This window comes from Vipera berus, assembly GCF_964194415.1.
Source record: "Vipera berus genome assembly, chromosome: 9".
Lineage (NCBI taxonomy): Eukaryota > Metazoa > Chordata > Lepidosauria > Squamata > Viperidae > Vipera > Vipera berus.
Window position 1 is genome coordinate 10,315,240 of NC_138212.1, and position 25,062 is coordinate 10,340,301.

The 25,062-nt window shown below is 41.5% G+C and overlaps 1 protein-coding gene across 1 annotated transcript in view; it reads right to left on the minus strand.

Moving 5' to 3' along the window:
- Window positions 1-3,905: 3,905 nt before the first annotated feature.
- HIVEP3 (HIVEP zinc finger 3) overlaps window positions 3,906-25,062 on the minus strand; it is a gene marked incomplete at its 5' end in the record, with an annotated part of 43,257 nt that continues 22,100 nt past the window's right edge. The window contains 4 exons of the mRNA XM_081334842.1: window positions 3,906-5,243; window positions 5,730-6,787; window positions 13,123-13,221; window positions 22,684-22,859. Coding sequence (XP_081190968.1) covers window positions 4,398-5,243; window positions 5,730-6,787; window positions 13,123-13,221; window positions 22,684-22,859 — 2,179 coding nt within the window. The 3' untranslated portion in view covers window positions 3,906-4,397. The remainder of the gene's footprint in view (window positions 5,244-5,729; window positions 6,788-13,122; window positions 13,222-22,683; window positions 22,860-25,062) is intronic.

Genomic DNA, 25,062 nt, shown 5'->3' on the forward strand with positions numbered 1-25,062 from the left:
ACCCAGAAGATTACATGGCTGGCAAAAGAAAGAAAGAAAGAAAAAGTGATGAGAGAGGACTGCTTCCATTTACTTTTTCCTGTATCACAAATAAAGCTTTTTAACACATGGCTTTAGTTGGCCTGTGATTAAACAGCAATAGCAATAGCATTTAGACTTATATACCACTTCACAGTGCTTTACAGCCCTCCCTTTACAGCAATTTACAGAGTCAGCCTATTGCCCCCAACAATCCTCATTTTACCAACCTTGGAAGGATGGAAGGCTGAGTCAACCTTGAGCCAGTGAGAATCGAACTGCTGGCAGTCGGCAGAATTAGCCTGCAATACTGCATTCTAACCTCTGCATCACCATGGATCACATTAGAGAATGAGAACTCCACCGGCAAACAAGTCAAGCTGACATCCGCTTCTGTGTTTACAGTGGACACTCATTATGCAAAAGAAGGCTCATGTCTTATCAAACAACTTGGTGGCCTTTAGGTATTTAGGATTTCAAGTCTCAACAGTCCTCTGCTCCTGGTCATGCAATCTAGAGCTAATGGGAGCTGAAGCCCAAAGCAACTGGATGATGCCAAGTATAAACTATGCCATGCTAAGGTCCAAGTGAGGCTGCTGGCTGGTATGCTGGTACAAATATCTAGGATCTGGGCAAACATTAGTTCCCAATCAGGAAATGAAAAGGAGGAATTCAAGTAGACTCTTCTAAAATGCGAGAAGAGAGATCACAAAAGGTTACAATGCATTGCATAGTGTATTGGGTCTTCTGCTATTCAGTCTAGGCTAGGAGCATTGCGGTCCCAATAAGAGATTTCAGGATCTGCCTCCCCAAACTAAAATGCCCTTACAAGCAACATACCAATATATAAAGCACATCAAGCCTCCTAACAGTGAACAAAAATTTACTTCCATCTGCAGAGCACGGAAGGGAGACAGAACCAAAAAAAAATGATAATAAACATGCCCTAATTATTAATATTACCTCTGGGAATCTAAATTCCACCACAAATTATAGAATCCATGGCAAGGTAATGTGCCTTCCACACTGCATCTAAATGAAAAGGAGGTGAAAGCAGGAAAAAGCTGGGAAAACAGAAAACCCTGAGCATTATGTTGCATTTGATCTAGCCCCCAAATGAAACCAGGCACAGTTAAAGCATGAATAGGTCAAAGACATGAGAGTGTCCAGTAATGGCTCGTGTACACTTACAATACTGAAAACCGTTTGGTCCATTAAAGAGCTGCATGGAAAGCCAATTGGGAAGAAAGAAGGAAAATAAAGGAATCCAAAGCCTCAGTAGAGATGAAATACTGTTGTCCAGCAATTGCCACAGAGATGATGATCCAAGGATTGCTTCTTCAGTGCTGGACGGGGTATGGGGGAATCCTCTGAAGGGAATACAAGGTAGTGCCAATTTCTGTTGGTTTAATCTGTTCTATTTAATCCAGTAATAGATATTTGTACCCCATGATCTGCCTCAGGAGAAAACTGAATTAGACCCCCTTCAAAGTCTAGATGCTGGATTCCAGTGCAAACACGACAGCACCATCACGCTCAGCCCCGAAAGAGGTATCAGAAGCAGAAGTAAACAAAGGAAAAAATGTTGAAGACCACGCCTGGCGTTTTCCAGTGAACTCTGCAATTCCAGGGTTGAATTGGTTGCTTTCATATCACAACGTCAACGTTGCCTTGACCAAATGGACACAAAACCAGCCAAAGAAAAATGGTCTAACATCCCCGTTTTCATAAATTCCTTAATACAATACATAAAACAATGCATCTCAGATTATTTAACCCATTCTGTGTTGTTCACCTAATGCAAAACCCAACAGTCCATGGCTTTATCAAGCCAGCTTAATCAAATGAACTCATTCAGGATTCTTCTTCTTCTTTTCTTGTTTTGGGGGAAATGAGAGAGCATGCACACAGTAAATTCAGAAATCTCAGATAGCTCTGAACTGGTCCACTGCATAAACATTTGTGGATCTGTTGCAGGGGTGGTGCGTGAGGAAAAAGGGGGCTGGTTTCATTTTTTTGAAAAGCATTTGTACAGACTCCATACAGACTCTTCAAATAAACGCTGAGCACACAATCTTATCAGAGTAAACACTTCTTTTTAACAGTTGCACTTTTAAAATGGTATGAACAAGGCAGAACTGCATGAGACTGGCATGATTTGTATGTGGCACCAATTGATTAGCGGTTGGGTGGGCACTTCTTAAAACTGCTCTTTTAAAAAAAACCTGGCTAAATATTCACCACTGCGTTGTGCAGATGTGAAATTTGGCTCTCTGCCTCATTGCATTTTTGCACTGATTCAAAAAGTTGGGAGGATAAACTGCGCAAAAATCGAAAGACCTAAATTTTCCTGTTTTATTCATGAAGTCTGAATGAATCTTTTTTCCTACATACGAGGTCTTAAAAGTAATGCTGTCTTCAGTTTTTATAGTCTCCCATCCAGCATGACCTTGCTGGTTTGAGGTTACAGCTAGTCCCCAATTTACAACAGTGCACCTAGTGACCATTCTGAAATTACAGTGGAACTAAAAAAGTGAGTCATGGCCATTTTTCACATTTAATGACCCTTGCAGCATCCCCACGGTCACATGATCAAAATTCAGACGCTTGGCAATTGGCTCATATTTACGAGGGGTCATGTGGTCCTATTTACGAGGGGTCATGTGAACTTCTGCCCAGCAAAGTCAGTGAGGAAGCCAGATTCACTTAACAACCACGTCACTAACTTTACAACTGCAGTTGTGGCAAGAAAGGCCATAAACAAATGTCTCACTGAGCCACAGAAATTGTGGTTGTAAGTCGAGGACTACCTGCATACAGGTTGAAATCCAGCCTCTTTGGAGGACCATCAAGTTGGGCAACCTCCTCTTTCAGAGGGAGATGGTCTAATTGAGACAAACGTATCATGAAATCAGAAATTATAACTAAGGCGGGGGCAGATGTAAGCCTAAGCATGCACTTAACTTGTACTGGTGGGGAAACCCTTGCTAATGGCGTGTACCACACCGAAGTCCTGGTTCAACACCCATCATGGGCTCCTTAGAGCTTGCTCACCCACATGTGTGCTGTGCAGAAGACAGCTCCAATGGAATCCATTTTATAAGTACTTTGCACTGGTTTCCAAAAACGGAAGGGTCAAATCTGGATGTTTTTTTTTAAAAAAAAAAATTGGTGTAAAAAACTCAGGACAATCTTTTTAAAAAGAGAGAGAGAGAGAGACATATTTCCAAATCTGAGGTTATGTATCTCATACTTCAGAGCCACATTTTCAAACACTGAGATTCCAGGAGCAGAAGAAAACAAAAAAAAGATTCTCAACTAAGTCTCAGCCAACGTTTACCAGCCGACTTCCATGGCTGGTAAAAAAAAAAAAAAAGCACCCTTTAGGATTGTGTGCACATAGATTTAAGCAGCAGCGACGTGGAATGTCAGCATTAAAGCAAGAATGGCTGCCAGAATGAACAGATCCACACCATTCTCAAAACATTTTTTTTTACATTCAATATATTTCTATTTCCTTCCAATTTTTTTTTCTTAAAAGGGGATAACCCTCCATATGTCTGTGTGTCCCTTTTTAAAAAGTGCTTTTGTGGGCTGTGTTTAGGGAGGCACCTGCTGAGATCGCCAATCTCTCTCCCTCTCTCCCCACCCCCCTTTTTTTTCCAGGGCAGGGAGACAGAATTATTTTCACTGCCATTAATACCTCCCCCAAAGTAAGTGCTAATTTCATCAACAATTCAAGGGTAAACACTTCTTCCCCCCCCCATCAGAACAGTCACAGCTGTCCTTAAAGCACATTTACAGGCAATCAGAATAATGCAAATAATAATAATAATAATAATAATAATAAAAAAGAACCATTATAAAATAACAAGCACTTCACCACATATTAAATAAAGCATGTAATAAATAGGGATGGGGGATTATAACTTCTGTACAGGGGAGCAGATTTTTTTTTCTAATCAGTATCTCTGAAGAGGCGTCAATTTTCCTAGAAGTTTTCAGTGCATCCTTTGGAAAAGATTCTTGACTCTTTCCTGTCTGCATTTATCGGAGTTCGTTGGAACAGACATGGTTAATGGCAATGGAGGGGTAGGGGTGACTAACGCCTTTTCAAGTGTGTAAAACACTTGTAGTTTCAGTTTTGCATGTGTGTGCGTGTGTGTGTGTGTTTGTGTGTGCATGTCAAGCAACCACAACAAAAAGGGGCATTGATAAAAGGCACAAGGAAATGTGAAAGTAAAATGGAGGGAGGGACCATGATTTTTCTACACCAAAGGGAACTTCCTGTAGCAATGATTTACTCTAAAACCAACAGCACTGACCAAGGTCTGTTGTTAAACATCTGAGAAGTTGCTGAGAAGGAGAAGAGCAGGAGCTTAAGTATTTCCTGTACTGTTCTCCACTCGGCTTTGAGCTAAGCCAAAGCCTGCAGCATGTTCCAAGGATGGACTTCTTCTCCTAGGTGCCCCTCCTGGTGGGGCTGGCTCTCCTGACAGGTTCCTTCTCCTGCTGGAGAGCTGGTGAGAGGACTGGCTGAACGAATGTTCCAACAGGCAGCCCGTGCTGCTGCTTCGGTCCAGTGACTGCATGGGGAGGCTTGAAATAAAAGTGCAGGTGGATCTGAAAGTAGTACATGAGCTGCCACCATCTTTCTTCCCCTTCTTGGTGAAGGGTCCTTCCCCATGAGCCAAAGGCTTTGGAGAACACTCCCCCGTTGAGCAAGAACTCATCTGGGTGGCCGTACAGCTCTCCTGCTCCGAACTACACTTTTTTACCCTGTATCCCTCCTTGGATCGTATTTGCTGAAGTTCACTAGTCCTTATTTTTTCTTCCATGTAGATGCCGCTTTGAAGTGACAAAGTGGTCGATGAAGAAGGAGCTTCGTGTCTGTTTGGAGTTTCTTTGCCCTTGACTTTCATCTGGCAGAATTCAGAAGTGCTACCACCGAGTTCAAAGTAGCTGGCCTGCAGGGACATCACTGATCCATGCCCCAAGCTGGGATGGCTGCTGGGCCTTGCCTGGACCATTTGGATGCCCCCAATTGGGATCATCGGACAAGGGCTCCTGGGTAATTGCTGGGAGTGCAAAGGGAGATGACTGAAAATATGGTCTTCCACTCGATCTGGAGCATGAATGGGTACTTCGTGGAGCGACTGAAAAGGTCTGAAATAGAGATGTTGAATGATGCCTGGTGAAACTGTTGGGCTCCTGGACTCTGTCTTCTGCAATGACAAGAGACATACAAAAAGTCAACTCTTTTAAGTCTGGCGTATACAGATGTGGACACAAAATACTGGCTTACTTTAATAAGGCGTTCTTAATTTAGAAAAGCAAGATGACTCAAAGGAGACAAACTAAAAGAACATCTTCCATTGTATCTGGTTATCCTTCTCTCTTTTCTGTGCTCTGTCTTAAAACACAACAGAAAACAAACAAAAAAAATCACCACCACCACCCCAAAAGAGCACATCATGAAAATGACGGTTTTGATCTTCAGTTGGGCAATATCCATTTCCAAATTCCTGACCCACCACTTGAAGAGCAAGGAGGTAAAGCAGGAATGGGCAATATATGGGTCTTCAAATATTGCTGACCTTTATGTCCCATCATCCCTAGCCAGCATGGCCCATGATGTGAGGCAATAGACATTGCAATGAAAAAAAAACACCTGGAGGACCAGATTTTACCCATCTCCGAGCACAGCTTACCAGCTTAGGGTCTTCATGCAGCTCTGTATCCTTGTCAAGGGACCTGTGAGGTAGAGGCACTGAAGATGATATTCCATACTGAGTTTTACTCAAGTTTTGTACTTTTTCATCTGCTGCCATTTGGCTCTGAGAAGGCAACTCCTCTCTTCCTGGGGATGGATACCGTGAAGGTGGCTCTGAATAGCTCTGTGACAGCATTTTCTTCAGAGATAAGTATCTAGATGATGACATTTCCCTGCTTGGAGAGACACATCTCACCGGAGAAATCCCTCTTGCTGGCGGGAGGTATAAGGGTGACGAAAGCTCTGTCTTTGAAGAAAGGTGAGATCTGCTTGGTGAGATCTCAAGTCTTGGTGATGAATTACAGAAGACAAATGACTCTCTCAGAGCGTGGTGAGTGGAGGGCATTTCTCCAGTATATGACAATCTTTTTGGTGAAGTTTCATTTTTGGTTAACAGATGCTTTCGAGTCAAGGACCGGTTGTTTCCACTGCTGTTAATCTCAGAGTCTTTGCTTGGGGAACACTTCCTTCTAGGCGTGATATCTTTGGAGACTGACAAATCCATTGCTAAGAGCATCTGTGGTCTTCTAACAGATTCCTTCTCAGCCGAAGTTGAGAGCGCACTGGAGGTCTGAGCTGGTCGGTGAAGTCTTAACAAGCTGTGGCACACAGCAACTTCGCAGCTGTCAGCTGACCATTTCATTTCAGGCTCTAAGGAGGCAGTCTGGGAACAACAAACAGTACTCTCATTGCCAGAAGGAACATCTTCCACTGTGGACAAGGTTGTCTTGGTGCCTTTCTCCTGGGAAGGGAGAGGACTTCTTGGAAAGTTCCCTGGAAGGGAAGTATTCTTCGTTTCAGAAGGATTTCCAAGTGATTCCTCTTGGTTTTCCTCTTCCTCCTCTTCCTCTTCCTCCTCCTCCTCCTCTTCTTCATCATTGTCATCATCATCATCATCATCATCATCACCAGACTCTTCCAAGTCTGAAAACTGGTGTTCAGGTAACTCAGATCCCTCCTGTCCTTCTGAATCTTGGAAGAGATCTTCAGTGGTTCCTAAAAGATGGAAGCAGAGTAGAACAGTTTATCAGATAAGGATATATTAATACATGTACACATATTCATATACAGACATATGTACAAATTTCAGGACAAACAATTCCTGGGAGATAACTGGAGGGAACTCCACTATGTTCTGGATTAATGAGGGAGCACACTTCAAAGGAAATTAGAAATGTAAATTTCATTAAAAGTGCAGGTCCATCTCATATCGTTTTCAGCAGAATCTAAATCAAAACAAGATTAAGATACTGCTTCTGCCACTAATACAGATTTTACCTATGATAGACACTGATTATGGGCTTTTTTCCCATCTTCCCTTTCCCATTCATGCTGGGTAGAAGCGGGGGAAATAATCATGTTCAGGGATAGTTCAAGGAGCATCAAATGAGGCTTTAATATGCACAACTCAAAGCTCCCTACTTCCTGAAATATCCTGGAAAATTGAGATAGAATTTTGTTTATCCATTCACTCAATCGATTTGTAGATTATAACAATGAAGTCTCTTGACATTTTACCACAAAACACAGCTGAAGGCAACTAAAATGTTCATGGTGAGAGACTAATGAAGTAAAATATTTATACATTACAACAAATATTCAATTGGTTGTCTAAATTCCCGTAAGCTATCTGCAACTGTTCCATTTTTAATAGCCTCTGGAAAACTAATAATTTGGGATAAATATGTTGTCCAACGGAAGAGTTAGTGGTAAAAGGAAACCAGGCTGTCAAAGAACACGGTGGCTGGACACCATCAAAGCTGACACCATCCAGAACATAGAACAACTTAAAGACGTAGCACAAGATCGGAAGATGTGGAAAGACCTGGCCCATAGAACCACCAAGAATTGGACATGATTGAATGGATATCATCATCATCATCATCATCATCATCATCATCATCATCATCATCATCATGTTCTGCAATGGACAGCTCTTCCAAAATACGGGCTTAATCACTGAAAAGCACTATTTGCAATTCTCACCCACCCAACTCTGCAAAAATGGGAAACCAACAGCAGTTTCTTCCGGAATGCTTAACCCTAACCCTACCCAATACAGTAGCTAATTCTGTTTGAAAGAAGTGATCCTCAAAGTTCATCAATGCCAAACAATAGAGGACTTTAAAACCAACACCTAAGTTGTATCCAAAAGCCAACAGGTAACCTGTACAGAGCACAGAGCACCAATGTAACATATTCCTGGCAACCAATATCATGTGTTCCTGCGAACCATCAGGCTGCTGCATTCTGGACCAACTTTAACTTCCAAGTGGTGGTCAAGGCAGCTCAGCGTACAGAATGTTGCAATAGTCCAAGCAGGACCAACTGATGAGGAAAGCAAGATCCTTTTGCTCCAAAAAGGGCCACAAGATGAAGTGAGCAAAGGCCCTCCTGGCCACAGTCTTCACCTGCCCAGCTACCTATGAGTTTACAAAGACCTTGAAGTTCTGCTCCTCTAAATGTGCCTCCAAAACTAATATATCAGTCTGGACTAAAGGAAATGCTGTCTCAAAATCTCCCCACATCAGCTTGGCTAGTAGCCAAGTCACCTCATCAGGCCTGTGACAGCACAGCTGCCCTTCAAGGCCAGAATTGAGCTGTTTTTTCTCCTTTTACTCACTCAGTTGATTGGCTCATGTCAACAGAACAGCCAGCAAGGTCACTAAAACTCATACACAGCACTCTCCCTATATTAAAGAACCATTGCAAAACCATTTGAACATATTTTAATCCCGCAGAGCTACTTAAAATGCAAAGCGGGTTGCTTTTTGAGTTGAAAGTTGCATTGCCAAGTTAATGAACACCAAATATCAAAGGGACAGCCAGGTTTAGCTCTGCACTGGGACATGAGGATTAGGATTGGATCAGTATCCACCAAGAATTCTCAGGTATCCAGATTTCACTGGCTCTTGGGGTATCTCACTTATTTATCTATATGACAGACGGATGATTTATGATCCTATCACCCTTTGGAACATTATTCCTCAACAGAAATACATAAAATTACATAGAAGGCAAACTGATTTGTTGTGGGAAGACCAATCAGAGGTTTTTCAAAAAGGGAGATGGGGACGGGGGTGGTGAGGGGAGAAGGAATTAAAATAGTTTTGATGAAGAAATATAGCAAATGGGTCAACATTTCTTTAAAAGAATGAAATAACAGAATCCTAGTATTGAAGAGCCATTAGAGGTCTTCTAGGCCAGGGGTAGGCAACCTTGGCTCTTTTATGACTCGTGCTGGCTCAGGAATTCTGGGAGTTGAAGTCCACGAGTCATAAAAGAGCCAAGGTTGCCTACCCCTGTTCTAGTCCAATCACTGTCCAAGCAGAAATCCTCAAGACTATCCCAAACAAATGTTTATCTAACCTTGATGGAACACCTATGTCTTCAGGAGGCAGGTTTTTTTGTTTTTTTCATTGTTTAATAGGCCTCATGAAACTCTTTCTTTCAAGTTAGGATCTCTCTCTACCAGGAATTGACCTGATGGTTCTTGTCCTACACAGGTCATCCTCGACTTACAACAGTTCAATTAGTGATTGTTTGAAGCTACAATGGCATTGAAAAAGAGATTCATGACTGTTTTTCACACTTACGACAGCATCCCCATGATCAGATGATGATTAAATCTCAGATGCTTGGCAAGTGACACATATTTATGACGGTGGCAGTGTCCCAGGATCATCATGCGATCATCTTTTCCAACCTTCTGACAAGCAAAGCCAATGGGGAAGCCAGCTTCACTTAATAGAAGAGCCTTGGTGGAGCAGTGGGCTAATGCCTCCTTAAGTAACACCAGCTGTCTGCAATTAGTGCAGGTTCACATCCCACCAGGCTCAAGGTTGACTCAGCCTTCCATCCTTCTGAGGTAGGTAAAATGAGGACTCAGATTGTTGGGGGCAATTAAGCTGACTTTGTAATAATGCTGCTTGGGGGTGTGTGTGAAAGCCATAATAAGCAGGCATATACATAGAATGAAGGCTACTGCTAAGCTTGTAAGCCAACCTGAGTCTTCGGAGAAGGGCGGGATATAAATGGAATTAAAATAATAATAAAAAAAATAGCCGTGTTACTAACTTAACTGAAATGATTTGCTTAACAACTCTGCCAAGGAAGGTTGTAAAATGGGGCAAAATTCACTTACCAGGTGGGCGCAGCTGGGTAGGCATGGCTGGGTGGTCGCAGCCACGTCACCGTGACCAGGTGGGCAGGGTTGGGTGGGTGTGACCAGCATGGTGTGGCCGGCTCGACACCGCTCACTTGGGAGCGGCTGATTTGGTATAGTAAGGTAGGCGTGGCTGGGTATGCACGGACAGGTAGGTGCAGCCAGCTCAGCCTCACTGAGTCAGCACAGAAGTCACATCGGAATGCCCACCCATTCACGGTGACCTAGTCATGGCAATCCGGCTGTGACCACCCAACCACACCCATCTGGCTGCTGCGAGTCATCATCGACCAGGAGTAGGCAACCTTGGCTCTTTTATAACTCTTGGACCTCAACTTCCAGGAATTCTGGGAGTTGAAATTCACAAGTCATAAAAGAGTCCAGGTTGCCTACCCCTGTCATAGACCCTCCTGGCTCCAGCCTTCACTGTCCTGCAGTTCTCTACAACTAAGATGATCCAAGGCCTGGAGACGAAAACATATGAAGAATGGCTGCAGGACTTGGGTTTGGCTAGTCTAAAGCAGAGGTCCCCAACCTTTTGGGCACCAGAGACTGGTTCCATGGAGAGAGGTTTTTCTGTGGACCGGAGAGTGCATGGGTTTGTGTGCTGCCTGCATCCTACAGATGATGCTTTGCTTTTTTGTGCGGACCGGTTGCTGGCATGCTGCAGCCCGGTATTGGTCCATGGACCGGGGGTTGGGGACCCCTAGTCTAAAGAAAAGAAGAAATAGGGGTGACATGTTAGCAATGTTCCAGTATTTGAGAGGCTGCCACAAAGAAGAGGGGGTCAAATTATTCTCCAAAGCACCAGAGGGTAGGACAATGATCAAAGAGAGAAGCAACCTGGAATTAAGGAGAAACTTCCTAACAGTGCAGACAATTAACCAGTGGAACAGCTTGCCTCCATAAATCATGGGCGCTCCATCACTGGAGGTTTTTAAGAAGAGACTGGACAGTCACTTGTCTGAGATGGTATAGGTTCTCCTGCTTGAGCGGGGGACTGGACTAGAAAACGTCCAAGGTCCCTTCCAGCTCTATTCTGCTCTGTTCTGTTCTACAGTAGCAGACAGAATCACAATCTGCAGCAAGCCGTCAAGTGAACAGATCTGTTTTCATTCCCTTTGTCTCCTCCTTTGAAAACCTAGAATATATATCTGACGTCATGGTTTGGCCAGAGCCACCCAATGTCTCAGAATGCCCCTGAAAGCGACCCAGAGATAATCCATCTAAAAGCCAAGGAACCCTTGTGGAAAAGCTCCCTTGAAGCTCATCGGTTATTCTGAGTAAGTTAACAGACTCGAAAACTCCTCCGGCAATTTGATGCCAGAGCATATGTCCGTTGGCTGACACATCTGAGTGCACCTCCCTTGTGACTGACACAATAATGCTCCCTCAGCCTCCCTGGCTTGCGTGGGCTTTCATCCCCAGGGGTGAAACTCTGGCAAGGCACCACTGCTTCCAAACAAAGACTGTTTTAGCCTGGTGCAAAGCAGAAAGAGGAACAGAGAGAGAGAGAGACAGACAGACAGACAAAGAGAAAGACAGCGAGAAGAAGGGAGGGAGGGAGAGACAGGCAGACAGACAGAGACATAGGGAGGGCGGGAGGGAGAGAGAGAGGGAGGGAGGGAGGGAGGGAGGGAGGGAGGAGAGAGAGAGAGAGAGAGAGAGAGAGAGAGAGAGAGAGAGAGAGAGAGAGAGAGAGAGAGAGAGAGAGAGAGAGAGAGAGAGAATATGTCTGGATTAAAAGTGAATTAAATCCTACCACTCAAGATTCATGGGTTTCCTTTACTTCTGTGGAAGAAGTACAGGTGGTCCTCAGTCCCCATGGTCACGTGATCAAAATTCAGATGCTTGGCAACTGACATTTATGCCAGTTGCATTGTCCTAGGGTGATGTGATCACCTTTTGCCACCTTCTGCCAGGCAAGAGGCGGCCAGATTCACTTAGCAACCGTGTTACTAATTTAACCACGGCATTGATTCACTTAATCAATGTAGGAAGAAAGGTCATAGAATGGGGCAAAATTCACTCAGCAAATATATCTCGCTTTGCAGCAGAGAAGTTTGGCTCAACTGTGGCCGTAAGTTGAGGACTACCTGTAATAAGCCTCTCCTGCTTCTTTTAGAATCCTGGAGGAGAAAAAGGCTGCACGGGGATTGTTGTAGAGAAAGCAAAAACAGCCCAAACTATTGCTCGGTGTGTCATTATCACAGATGCAGCACTTTAAATTATTCTGCAGCAGCAAGACATTGGATGGGATCACATAACATACAGTACCACAATCTAACAAAACACAGTGACAGAGTTCAAACAATGTGTTATGTTGAAACAGGTAAGCCACATATTTAATGTAATGGCCTGGTTCATACAACATGCTGAAATAGCAGTGTGGTTTCATAAAAGACATTGAACCACAAACCACCTGGCCTCTTTTTAGTCTGGTCTAGGATTTTATGTGAACTCATGCATCAGAAGATGTACTCCGCAAGTAGAAGTATCCACTATCCGAGTCATTTGGTCAGGACTTGTGCTAGCTAGGAATGAGAAAGCTGAAGCAACTGTGAGTTTCTGCATCCAATGTTCTAAAACAAGTATGGGCAAAATGTTCTTGTAAAGAGGATCGTACTGACTCAAGACATGGTGGGCAGGCTGAACTGAAGAATGGATGAAGCCAGAACCCCAAATGTGTCAGGACTCCCATTTGCTAACCCTCATATACATTCTCTCCCTCCCTCTCTCCTTGTGGAACTTGTGGGAATGATGGCCTGAATTGATCTCAGTTCAGAATCCACATTTTCCCCACTCTGTCTCACATCAGTGCTGACAACTCTCAAAAGAATGTAAGCAAAATTCATGCTCTCATAATGATGGAGATGGAGGCTATGTTCCACCAAAAGGACATTTATCTAAGAAGCCACCCAGCAGAAGTTCCCACTTACTTGTTAGAATACGAGTCAAATGTTCCCCCAGATCTGCATCCCTACTTAGCATCAAGAATGGTGTCTAAGGGTGACAGGGGTGAGCAACCAAGACCCTTGAGATGATTCCCAATACAACTGTCATAATCTCTCAGCAGTGGTTGGTGACTCTCGGCATGAGCACTCAATCCCAGCCATGTGGAGAGCGTCATGTTCCATTCCCCAAAGGTGCAGTCCCAAATCTTTACCTTCCTCTGGTTCCAGCTCCCCTAGTGTAGACGCCAACACACCCATCTCCTGACATTTTTTGCTGTGGGCTTTTGACTTCATATGTTTAGTCAGATTCCCTGCAAATGAAACAGAACAGGCACAAATTGTCAGTGGTAGTTTGCTAGCTACAGGTAGCAAACAGTAACATAATCGGCAAGTGATGCTTTACATTCCAAGCCAGAAACAGAAAGCTGCTGCTCTTGACATCAAGCAGCTGCCCTCAGTGGCTAATCTGTTGTCTGCTTCTCCCAATTACTACAGAATTGCTTTTCACAACTGCTAGCTCTCATGCAATGCAGGAAAAGCCAGCAGGCACATGCTTTGCAAAAACAGGGAAAGCCAACTCAGAACTCTTCTATGTGACATGCAAAAGAGGAAGGGATCCGGGATGCTCATTGCCAAAGTGCATAAAGCAGAGATGGCCATATCATGCCTATGGGGTGCCAGGTGGCTGCAATTCTTGAGGTGGCAATGATGGAACTCCCAGATCAAATATCCAAAAGCTCACAGATTATTTTTTTAATAGAACTATTAACTTGGGTTGTCTTTTTAGTCTGAAAAAATTACTGGCCTAAGACATTAACCCAATCATAAATTCTACTCCAGAAATTAGCAAAGATAAAGGTGTCAAAAGAGATCTGAGAGTAGAGTAAAACAAAGAAGAAACTAAGGTTCTCCTCTAGAGTATGACTACATTCTCATTTTTAATTTAGGATAAACTTTTAGCGATGGTTCTTTCACTTCTTGCTTTATCCTTACAATATATTTTTTATTTATTTAAAGGCACACACTTTGCACTCTGCAGTCTGTTTTTTCAAGGTCTCTGTTACCATTTCACTAAAAACCTCAGACAATTTTTATATTCTCCCAACTTCTGGAAATCACTAATCAGGTCATCTAAATCAACATATTATTATTATTATTATTATTATTATTATTATTATTATTATTATTATTATTATTATTATTATTATTATTATTATTATTATTATTATTATTATTATTATTATTATTATTTTAAAGGAGTACTGTTGTCTTTGCTCAGTTGCTAAGTCATGTCCAACTCGTTGCAACCCCATAGACCACAGCACACCAGCTCCCCCATCCTCCACTGTCTCCCAGTTTGCCAAATTTTATGTTCATTGCATCAATAACTATCTAACATCCCATCCTCTGCCATCCCCTTCTCCTTTTGCCTTTTAATCTTCCCTAAATCAGGATTTTTTCCAACGAGGCCTCTCTTTTCATTTGGTGGCCAAAATATTTGAGCTTCAGCTTTAGGATCTATCTTTCCAAAGAACAATCAGAGTTTATTTCCTTTAGGATTGACTGATTTGATCTCCTTACAGTCCAAGGGACTCTCAAGAGCAGAGGTCTTCAAACCTAACCCTTTTATGACTGGTGGACTTCAACTCCCAGAATTCCTGGCTGAGGAATTCTGGGAGTTGAAGTCCACAAGTCATAAAAGGGCCAAGTTTGAAGACCCCTGCTCAAGAGTCTTCTCCAGCATAAAAAAACAGTGCCTGCATGCAAAGTTTGATCAGTTAACATTATATCATGATCTGAACACAATGGCAAGCAAATTATTATTATTATTATTATTATTATTATTATTATTATTATTATTATTATTATTATTATTATTATTATTATTATATATGAAACAGAAAAGATTTGAAGAGGTTTTATCTAGAGTTCCCTTAATTTCTTATGTTTGAAAGCAAAACAGATTTGCTACAGACACAAGAACTGCTTCAAATTAAATATAGGCTGTGCTTTGGGAATAGTGTCTACGTGTCCGATAATAAATCAAAACTGGTAACTGCTCAGCTTCCAGGTACTCAAGTAATGTGACTTGAGTGGAGAACGTTGCAATAAAGCAATAGAAGAACATGATGAGGGATTGAGCTAGTGAATCATTGGAAACCCTGATAAGAGCCTCATGACTCTATGCATTAAGGGTCATTAAAAAAAAAAAACCTTCAGTCTACGTCTGTAAATTAAATTGCAATTGTTGCTTGACCCAACCATAGAAGTTAGTTACAAGTCTCAGAGAATGAAAAGACAAAGGGATTGCATGATGTGTTTTTGGAGATTGCAACAACGAGTGTTTACAATCCTACAGTCTTAGAAGGATTTTTTTTTTTTGCAGTTCAGAATGTAAGGAAGGGAGAAATTCTCAAACACCCAAGCCGGAGAAACATTTGGGAATGTAGTACTAGCTTCATTGTGAATCCTCAGAACCTGTATCCAACAGCAGATAGAGAAAACAAACTTTATCAGGTCCTAAGTAACCAATTTCTCCATCAAAATCGCCAGATGTAAATGTCTATTTTCCCTTAAACAGCAAAACAGAAAATGTGCAACAGAAGGGAAGACATATGACTGGGCTATGAAAGAAATGAAATCAAATTACGGTTGGAGTACTGCAAGTGTATTTCAAAACATTTCCTTTCCTTTATTAGCCTTTCACACAAATACACTTTTTCTCCCCAAGGGACAGAGTAGATCAAAAATAAGAAGGCATTATTAAAGACTTTTAAAGTTTTGGTTCATTCCTGAATATGTTTTCATATCTGAGTTCTCTTAATGCAACAGTGTTTCTAACTCTTGGGCAAGTAAGTCTAGCTATATAAATTAACGGGGGGAAACTGAGGTGCCAGGTAGATATGTTCCCCACCAAAGTCTTGGGCGCACCCCCCACAGTAATTTGAAGTTGCTACCAGGAATCAGAGGAGGGGGAAATTATTAAATGAGAAATAATCCTATCAACTGAGATAAATTAATGTAAATGGACTGGCACTGAAATCAAGCAAAATCATGTTTAGTTTAGTTTTGTTTCGTTTAATCTGATTCCACCCATTTGTTTTATATCCCAATTCAATCCACACTGGGGAAGTACAGTTGACATAATCTTACTCAAAGGGTTAGTTTAGCCTTTATCTTGAAAACTGCTATATATGTATTCTTGAACTATAAGATTAGAGAGACAAAAAGACTCATGAGTCCAATTGTTTCTTCTATGAGCTACTTTACCTAGAGAAAAAAAAAGTTTTTCAGTAGTGGGCTCGTAAAAAACTATTGTCCCAATTACTTAATGTAGAAAATTCAAGGTGAAATTCAAGGTGCTGGTCATTACCTATAAAGCCCTACATGGCTTGGGTCCGGGGTATTTGAGGGAACACCTGCTGCCAGCATCAAGTGCCCTTCGTCCAGTGCGCTCCCACAGGGAGGGTCTGCTCAGGGTCCCACCGGTAAGAGATTGCCAGCGGGTAACGCCCAGGGATAGGGCCTTCTCAGTGGGGGCGCCTGCCCTCTGGAACCAGCTGCCAGTGGAGCTGAGGACTGCCCCCGACCTCCGATCATTCCACCGGGGCCTGAAGACCTGGCTCTTTGAGCTCTCTGGCCCAGGCTGAGGATTAATTTATTTTAATTGGGGTTTTATTTATACAGGGATAAATTTAATCTTTTTTAAACTGGTTTTAACTTTTGTATTGTGGTTTTTAATTTCCTGTAAACCGCCCTGAGTCCTCAGGGAAAGGGCGGTATATAAATGTAATAAAATAAATAAATAAATAAATAAAAGATCCTACGTTTCTGATTTAGAATAACTACTGGATTTTCTATTTACAAAAGTAGGATTTCTTCAAACTAAAGTGTTTGAAAGAATCCTCGATGCCTCAAAACTTCTCCTCTTTCTCACCAACAAGTACTATAGCATAAGTAGAACGTTTCAGAATCCCTTTTAGGACTAGAACTTGAATTCAGGCCCCTTAGTCTTAACATACTTTTCAAATTCTAGATTATTGAGGAGTTCTGGAGAATTTAGAAGTTTGCACCGTATTTCAGACCTCAAATTAATATATATTACCCTAATATAGGGGTTAGAAGTTATCCAAATTAGTCCAGAATGTTTAGCATGTGGATATACAGTATCATGGTAATGATTAATCAATCTGGACAGTGATTCCATTTTTTGCTTATGGATCAATGTAATGGTATCAGACAACACTCCATTCCTCTCCCGTTTCTAATATGAAAGTGGTAATGAATAGAACTTATTTTTCCTATTGTTACAATTATCTAATCAAGAAGAACCTTAAAATAGTTGGCATGTTACACCATCTAAAGAAGAATGAATTGTTAATAATAAAAAATCAACATGATACATTGAGGTTTATTCATTGTAGAGGTATGTTTTCAATGAATTGTTACACCTCAGTCCCCCGAGCAGATACCTTCACATATATCATAATGTTTAATTATATCAGTGGGAACAATGGAAGTTATTAAATAATAGATTATATTATTCCCAATTTTAGCTCAATATGGATACAGGTTTTCTTGTTAGTGCTGAAGTTCATTTTTGTCTACTCTCCATCCTTCTTTCTTTCTTTCTTTCTTTCTTTCTTTCTTTCTTTCTTTCTTTCTTTCTTTCTTTTTTTCTTTCTTTCTTTCCTTTCTTTCTGTTCTTTCTTCCTTCCTTCCTTCTTTCCTTCCTTCCTTCCTTCCTTCCTTCCTTCCTTCCTTCCTTCCTTCCTTCCTTCCTTCCTTCAGTCCAGATTGGGCTTTTCAGTTCTAAGGTGTGCTTTTTTTTAATCCCATCTTTATTACTTCGTAACTAATTCAAGGCGGTGATTTCAACTCCCAGAATTCCAGAGCCAGTCATAAAAGAGCCAAGGTTGCCTACCCCTGGTATAGCTAATCTTTTCTCACCTTTTAAGGTGACTATTTGAAATTGCTTAAATTCATTTAAAGGCTACACCCCACTTACTCATGATAACAAGTGCACTGAAAAGTACCCCAGATTTGTTTGTGCAATAGAACTGGGTTTCTTTCTAGGAAACAAACACATAAGCAAGAAAACTTGGCAAGGGGAGATAACTCAGAGATGAAAGAATTCTTCAAATCAAACTGATCTCTCCAGATGCTGAGTTTTCGTTACAGAAGGAATAAATGCTATTCTTCCTTGTAACTCGATGACTAATATTGTTTACATGACTATTGTATTTGTCCAGTGTCTGAGATTTCTGGAGGACACAAATCTGACTGCAAATTATTTCCTGATTGCCCAACTATCTTATTTTCACAAGTATCTGAGACTTGATATAGCATCAGTTGAACATGCCAAGTCCCATAATGCTCTATTTAGATTTCTTATCTTCTCCTGAAAACTTTTGATAATACCACAGATACTAGGAACATTTTGCTAGTTTAAGCTTCAGGGTAAAATCCCAGAAAAACTGTTGACAATCTTTTCACCAAGTATCACTTTCTCCAAAGTTATATTATAATAACGTTTAGAAATGGACAAAGTTGGAACCAGAATAGAAACAATGTTCTATGTCTGCTCTGATAGACTTCCGTTGTGTAGCCTATCTTTTATATGCAGAGATGAGGACTTATCTTTTCATCATGCAAGCATTATGACGTTCCTTACACTGAGACTCAACCGAAAAAAGATTCAGGGGACAGATGAGTTGCAAATCTCCATCTGATCAAGAGAAATCAAAGTTTTCCTCTATGCCCTCCTTATATGAAAATTCAGTTCTCCCTGCCACCTCAAATTCTGAGAACTACATTATAACCCTAAGGCTTCTACTATTTTTCAGCTACACAAGCAGCACAAAACTACAGTAATTGTCTTGAATTGTTTAAAGACTGCTGCCATCATCCCCCAGGAATTAAATAAATGACTAGGTTCTCTGCCTTCTTAGACACTGTATTCTCTGCTGGGACAATAGTTTTTCTTTATGAAGTTGTCCAAGGTCCTGAAAATGGTGTGATTATCTTTACTGCATATGTTCTATTTTACCTGCCTACTTGTACTCTGTTCTGTCTAGACAAGCCACAGTAGATACTCAGGAACTTATTTGAAATACCTTCAAAGAAGCGTTTGCAACATTTTAAGAGCTGCTGTTTTTTTTCTGCCTCAGATTAAAAGCTGAGAGAAAAAGAAGACTGACTTTGCGCATACCCCATCTATCTCCCCATATTGGACACACAATTGTTGTGTACAGTGCTGTACAATGTACAAAAAAGAAAAAAAAAGTACAGATGGAATCAGAAAAGATATTTTATTCCTCCTGTATGGTATCTTTATTCTTACCAAGAGTTGTGGAAGGTATTCAAAAGGAATGGATGATGGGAATTGAGGGGATTCTGAGCAAGGCATTGGAGATCCTAAGTAGGTACGTACAGTAGGTAGGTAGATAGAGAGGGAGGAAGGGAGGGATAGAGAAGCAAATTCCAAGCATCTAATTACTTTGGAAAAGAAGTTCGATTCTTTCTGATTTTCTTCAGAAAAAAAACTTCTAAACAAAAGTGAACGAAGGCCCATTTCCCCATGCCTATGTTTCATTGAACCGCACAACAAACTCTATATACATCTCAAAATTCAGAGGGTGGTCAGTGAACTCTAGACCAGAACTTGCATTGCCTCACAAATGTGCAATCCCACTTTTCAATTACACCAAGTTATCAGAGAAAAGTTCCAAATACTTTTTCCATAGCCATTCATGTGGTCCTTCTGAGCAAGCATTGTATGCCGAATGAATATCTCTTTTCAAAGCCTTGGCTATTTCCAGTTTTGCAACTGACGCCTTTCAAACTAATGTACTATGTGAATTCAAACACAGAGCCAACAGTGACTTTTGATTCCCCTGGAACTAGAAATGAGAATAACCCAAGAGAGGCATTCTGAACCCTTGAATTTACATTTCAATTGTAAGCTGATTTCCCTTAAGCAAAAATATGCACATTTCTCATATCAGTTTCTGATATCCTAAGTCAGGGGTAGGCAACCTCGGCTCTTTTATGACTCATGGACGTCAACTCCCAGAATTCCTGAGCCAGCATGAGTTGAAGTCCATGAGTCATAAAAGAGCCGAGGTTGCCTACCCCTGTCCTAGGTAGAGGTTTCTATATCTGGTCAAGGTTAGAACAAGCTAATTGGCCACAGAGTCTTTTGGCAAAGCCCAGACTTAGTGCTCATGCAACACTAATGATTTTTGTGAATAGCAATAGCAATAACACTTAGACTTATATACCGCCTCATAGTGCTTTATAGCCCTCTCTAAGTATTTTACAGAGTCAGCCTCTTGCCCACAACAATCTGGGTCCTCATTTTTCCGAGCTCGGAAGGATGCAAGGCTAAGTCAACCTTGAGCCGGTGAGAATCGAACTGCTGGCAGCCAGCAGTCAGCGGAAGTAGTACTGCAGCTGGTAGTACTGCCTTCAAACCACTGTGCCACCACCATCATCGCTATTACTTGCAGAAAAATCCATACCAGTTTAAGTTAAGGTGCCACTTGTCCAAATCTGAACACATGTTACTTTCTGAAAATATTTCAACAACACAATGGCTGGTAGCTGAGTTCCCTTATTTGATTTGATTTGATTTATTATAAATCATGCCTGTAATTGATTCAAAGTAATTGCTTCATGCAGCAAAGAGGAACATCATGAGCTATTTCCACTGAAAAGAAAGGAATACTGTGCTCTTAAGAGTATTGAACAGATATACTATACTTCTAATTTAACCATACTACTATGTTCTTAAAAATAAATGTTTATTTTACTTTAAACCATCCCTCTTCCTATCACATTCAGCAATAAAAAAGCTGCAGCTTGCTCATATTTCATATTCTCTTGGTTTATAAATTTTTCTGCCTGCAGTTCAGTCATGCTTTCATAATTATCTTTATTTCAAGAATTAAAACTATCTCTTAACTATCAATAAACCAAAAATGAGAAGTAATAAAGCTAACAGATCCAGAAGCTTAAAGAGATGTGTGGGGCAGGCAAAGTGAGAAACCCACGATTTGGATTGGAAGTACAGTCCTTTGGGAGAATACAGATAGCCCTCGACTTATCACCACAATTGGGTCCAAAATTTCAGTTGCTAAATGAAAACAGTTAAGTGAGTTTTGCCCATTTATGACCCTTTTGCCACAGTTGTTAAGTGAATCACTGCAGTTGCTAAATTAGTAACACGGTTACTCACTGGCTTCCCCATTGACTCTGCTTGTCAGAAGGTTGCAAAAGGTGATCACATGACCCCGGGATGTTGCAACCGTCATAAATATGAACCAGTTGCTGGGTGTCCAAATTTTGATCATGTGACCATGGGGATTCCGCAATGGTCATAAGCGTGAAAAATGTAAGTCACTTTTTTCAGTGCTGTGAAAAACTTTGAATGGTCACTAAATGAAAAGTTGCAAGTCAAGGACTACCTGTATGTTTCTTTGATGAAAAACTGCCAATAAGAGTATGTCAAGGATAAAAATGGATAGCATGTGTTAGAGATTGCAAGCACATAAGGCTGGAGGTGCCCTTGAATGCCTATAGGACTTACAGAACGATGCCGCTGCATGGCTTTTGCCCTGTAACAAGATATTATTTGGTTGCCTGTTCAATTAACGAGTGCATGGTATAGATGTTCATTGTTCAAATATGCTTTCAGTGAAGGAACAAGGGTGATTTATGTCAAAATGATTTTCTCTAGCATGGCAACCACTGGTTCTGATCTCCCCGGGCTCAAATGTTATACAGGTAGTCCTCAACAGTTCATTAGTGACCGTTCAAAGTTACAACAGCACTGTGACTTATGACCGTTTTCCAGTTATGTCAGAGCGTGCACAGTCTTATTGTGCCGAGATAACACAGGAGTAAACACAGTAAACAGTGGTTTGTATTAAATGGTGGTTTATCTTACAGTATACAATATCATACACCAAGAACAATATACATACACGTGCTAAGACAGCAGGATCCAACAAACCACAATTACAGTAGGAAACGGAAGAAGAGGAGTGAACACATCAGCAGAGCCTTCCCTTTATAAAACGGCTCTTAAAGGGACACAGATCCTGCTGAGTCATTCCCACCATTACATCTTACATCTTTCGTTACATAAGCTGGTTCACTGTTAAATTATTTCCTTGACAAGTTGTGACCTTTGTAGCATCCCCAGGATCATGTGATCAAAATTCAAATGCTTGGCCACTTATGACTCATACTTATGACCTTTGCTTTGTCCCGAGGTTGTGCCATCACCGTTTGTGACCTTTGGACAAGCAAAGTCAACAGAGAAGCCAGATTCACTTAACCACCTTGTTACTAATTTATCAGCTGCGGTGATTCACTGTGGCAAGAAAGGTCGTAAAATCACCACAGACATTTTGGGGTCAACTGTGGTCTTAAGTGGAGGACCACCTGTATATTACATTGACTATTTTAACGGGTTTTGGAAAAAATGCTAACTGTCTCACTTAAGAAATGTTGGGCTCAATTGTGGCCCATTAAGTCGAGCACTGCCTGAACTAAAGGCATACTCCATTCAAAGGTTTCGCTGTGATCTGATTACCCAGCATTTGATAGCTTCGCTTTGGCATGCTTCAGCCAACTTCAGCCCGTTTGAAGCTCTAGGTCTTCTCCAGCTGAACTTTAAGCATCATATCTGCTATTGTCCCCAAGGGAATGTCAACCAGCAAGCCAATGCACTAGGAAGACGAGCTCAGGAGCTGACTGGTGCTTACCTTTGGTTTTAAAAGCAAAGTTACAGTACTTGCAGACATAGGGCCTGACGTCTGTGTGCGTGCGAATGTGTTTCTTCAGCATGCTGGGTTTCTTGCAGCGAATTCCACACTCCTCACATACATACTTCCCTCGTCCACGGCCTCGCACATACACATACTCTTCGTTTGATTTGTACCTATGAGCAACAGGGTGTCATGGTAACAGAAATAAAAGATTCCCACCTTAACATAGCAAGTCTCTTTGAAAAGAAAAATATAATCATAGAACCAACACACAATCCCATTGCATTATTCATGGCTGCAGATGAAAAACGCACTGAGTGAGCATCAGAGAACCAGGTGTGTGCATATGGAGTCCTGCAGAAGCTGAGATGTAGAGATTTCATTTATAACCACACCACCTCTACATCCTTTAGCAGAGAAGGTTAGTCTTTGTGAACAGTTCCTTCTTTTTCCAGTTAGACAAGGATGGGAGAGGGTCTCCACCCATCCCGTGCAGTTCATCCTAGGAAGATTACATTAGCAAGAAGAGAACCATGAGTGGTATCCTGACTCCTTAGAGCACGGGTGTCAAACTTGCCGCATCACGTGACGTGTCGTGACATGACGTATGGCAACTTTTTTTGCATTGCTGGAGTTGGGGTGGGTGCGCCCTCCACATGATGCAACCGGCCCATGGTTCTGGCAGTTTGACACACCTGCCTTAGAGGAACCAAATGATTAAACACATTTAATAAACAAGGGACTTCACTTTACTGACAGTTTGCGGAGAGAAGTCCTTGGTGCTGTCTGAGCTTGGTTGTTTTCTTGCAGACGTTTCATTACTAGCATTGATGATGTTTACCTAGTTTGGGTAATGAAACGTCTGCAAGAAAACAACCAAGCTCAGACAGCACCAAGGGCCCCTCATTTCAGCTCTGAGCTACAAATATCCTCCTTTAGTGCACAGAGTTTCATGCAAGGGATGCCCATGCCCATCATAGTAAGCTCAGATCTTTAGCTTTGTTTTATTAACAAGCACCCTCATACCAAACAAACAAACAAACCCATGACCTTTCTAATCACCTTCAGCCACATATCTTATTAATGCCTTTTACTGAAATCTAAACACTGCAGAAAAAGTTTGTGGACTGAAACCTGTGGCCAGAAATTCATGTGGAACATATCAGAGAAAGACATCCCTGCTCTTAAACCCTATTAGCTTTTGGCTTAGCCTTTTAACACTAACTTCTCTTTCCCACTACAGTAACAAGCAAAGGCATCATTCATGTAGCTGGAAAGTTAAAAAAAACTGTGGTGATATTCATAATTCACACCTATTATTTGGAAAAAAGTAGATAAGCAATTGCTTCCTCACATTTTTCCTACATTCAAAGCATAGAGATACGCCTCTCCAACTAAGAGAAATTCAGATGGCCAATGTATGTTATTTGGAAGAAGAGAGGGAGAGTGCCTTGAATTTGCAAGAAATATGGCTTGGGAATTGAGGTCTAAAATATTTAAAGGAATTCCCCCCCCCCCAAAAAAAAACTTGGAAAGGAGCCTCAAAGAGGAAAGTGAGAAAGCTCAGAACAATTATATTGGCTAGCTTTACAAAGGAGAGAGTAAGAGAAAATATAAGTTTTAGTTTAATTGTGGTTCATTTAAACCAGACATGTTAAACACAAGGCCCGGGGGCCGGATCCGGCCCGCAAAGTGGTTTCATGTGGCCCGCGAAGCCATCCTGGAAACAGTGAGGGAACGGCCCCTGCTGCCTTGGCCCTGGCCCAGAGACCCTCCTTCTGCCAGAGACCCTCAGATCTGTCCCACTCCTGCCCAGGCCCCCATAGGCACCCTTGATGCGAACGATGTAGAGTTGGCCATGCCCACCCAGTAGGCCATACGCACTCTAGCCACGCCCACCCAGTAGGCCACGCCCACCCTGGCCATACCCACCCGGCCCGCCGAGGGCAACTACAATGCTGATGTGACCCTCAATGAAATTGAGTTTGACACCCCTGATTTAAACAAAGAAATAAATGAGCAGAAAATGCTAAGGGTATATCAAATATGTTGGGAAAATATTAGTAAATTTAGTATTATATTAGTAAACATTTGTATAATATATACCTGCACAAGGAGTGAGGGAAAGCAAGAAACGTGAAGAACCTTAGAATCCTGTCGCTTAATTGTTCATTACAACTCTGGAAAATGTAACCTCCTTGAAACAAAGCAAAAAGAAGAAATGGAAGGGTCCTAACACCTCTCACTCTCCACCCAAGATCAAAACTGCAATAAAATATTTTTGTCATCAGAAAGAGATGTGGTTAGAAGCCACGTCTTGCTCCTGTTGGCCAACCACAGAAGACATTTCAATAATGCAGAGAGCCACAGAGAAGG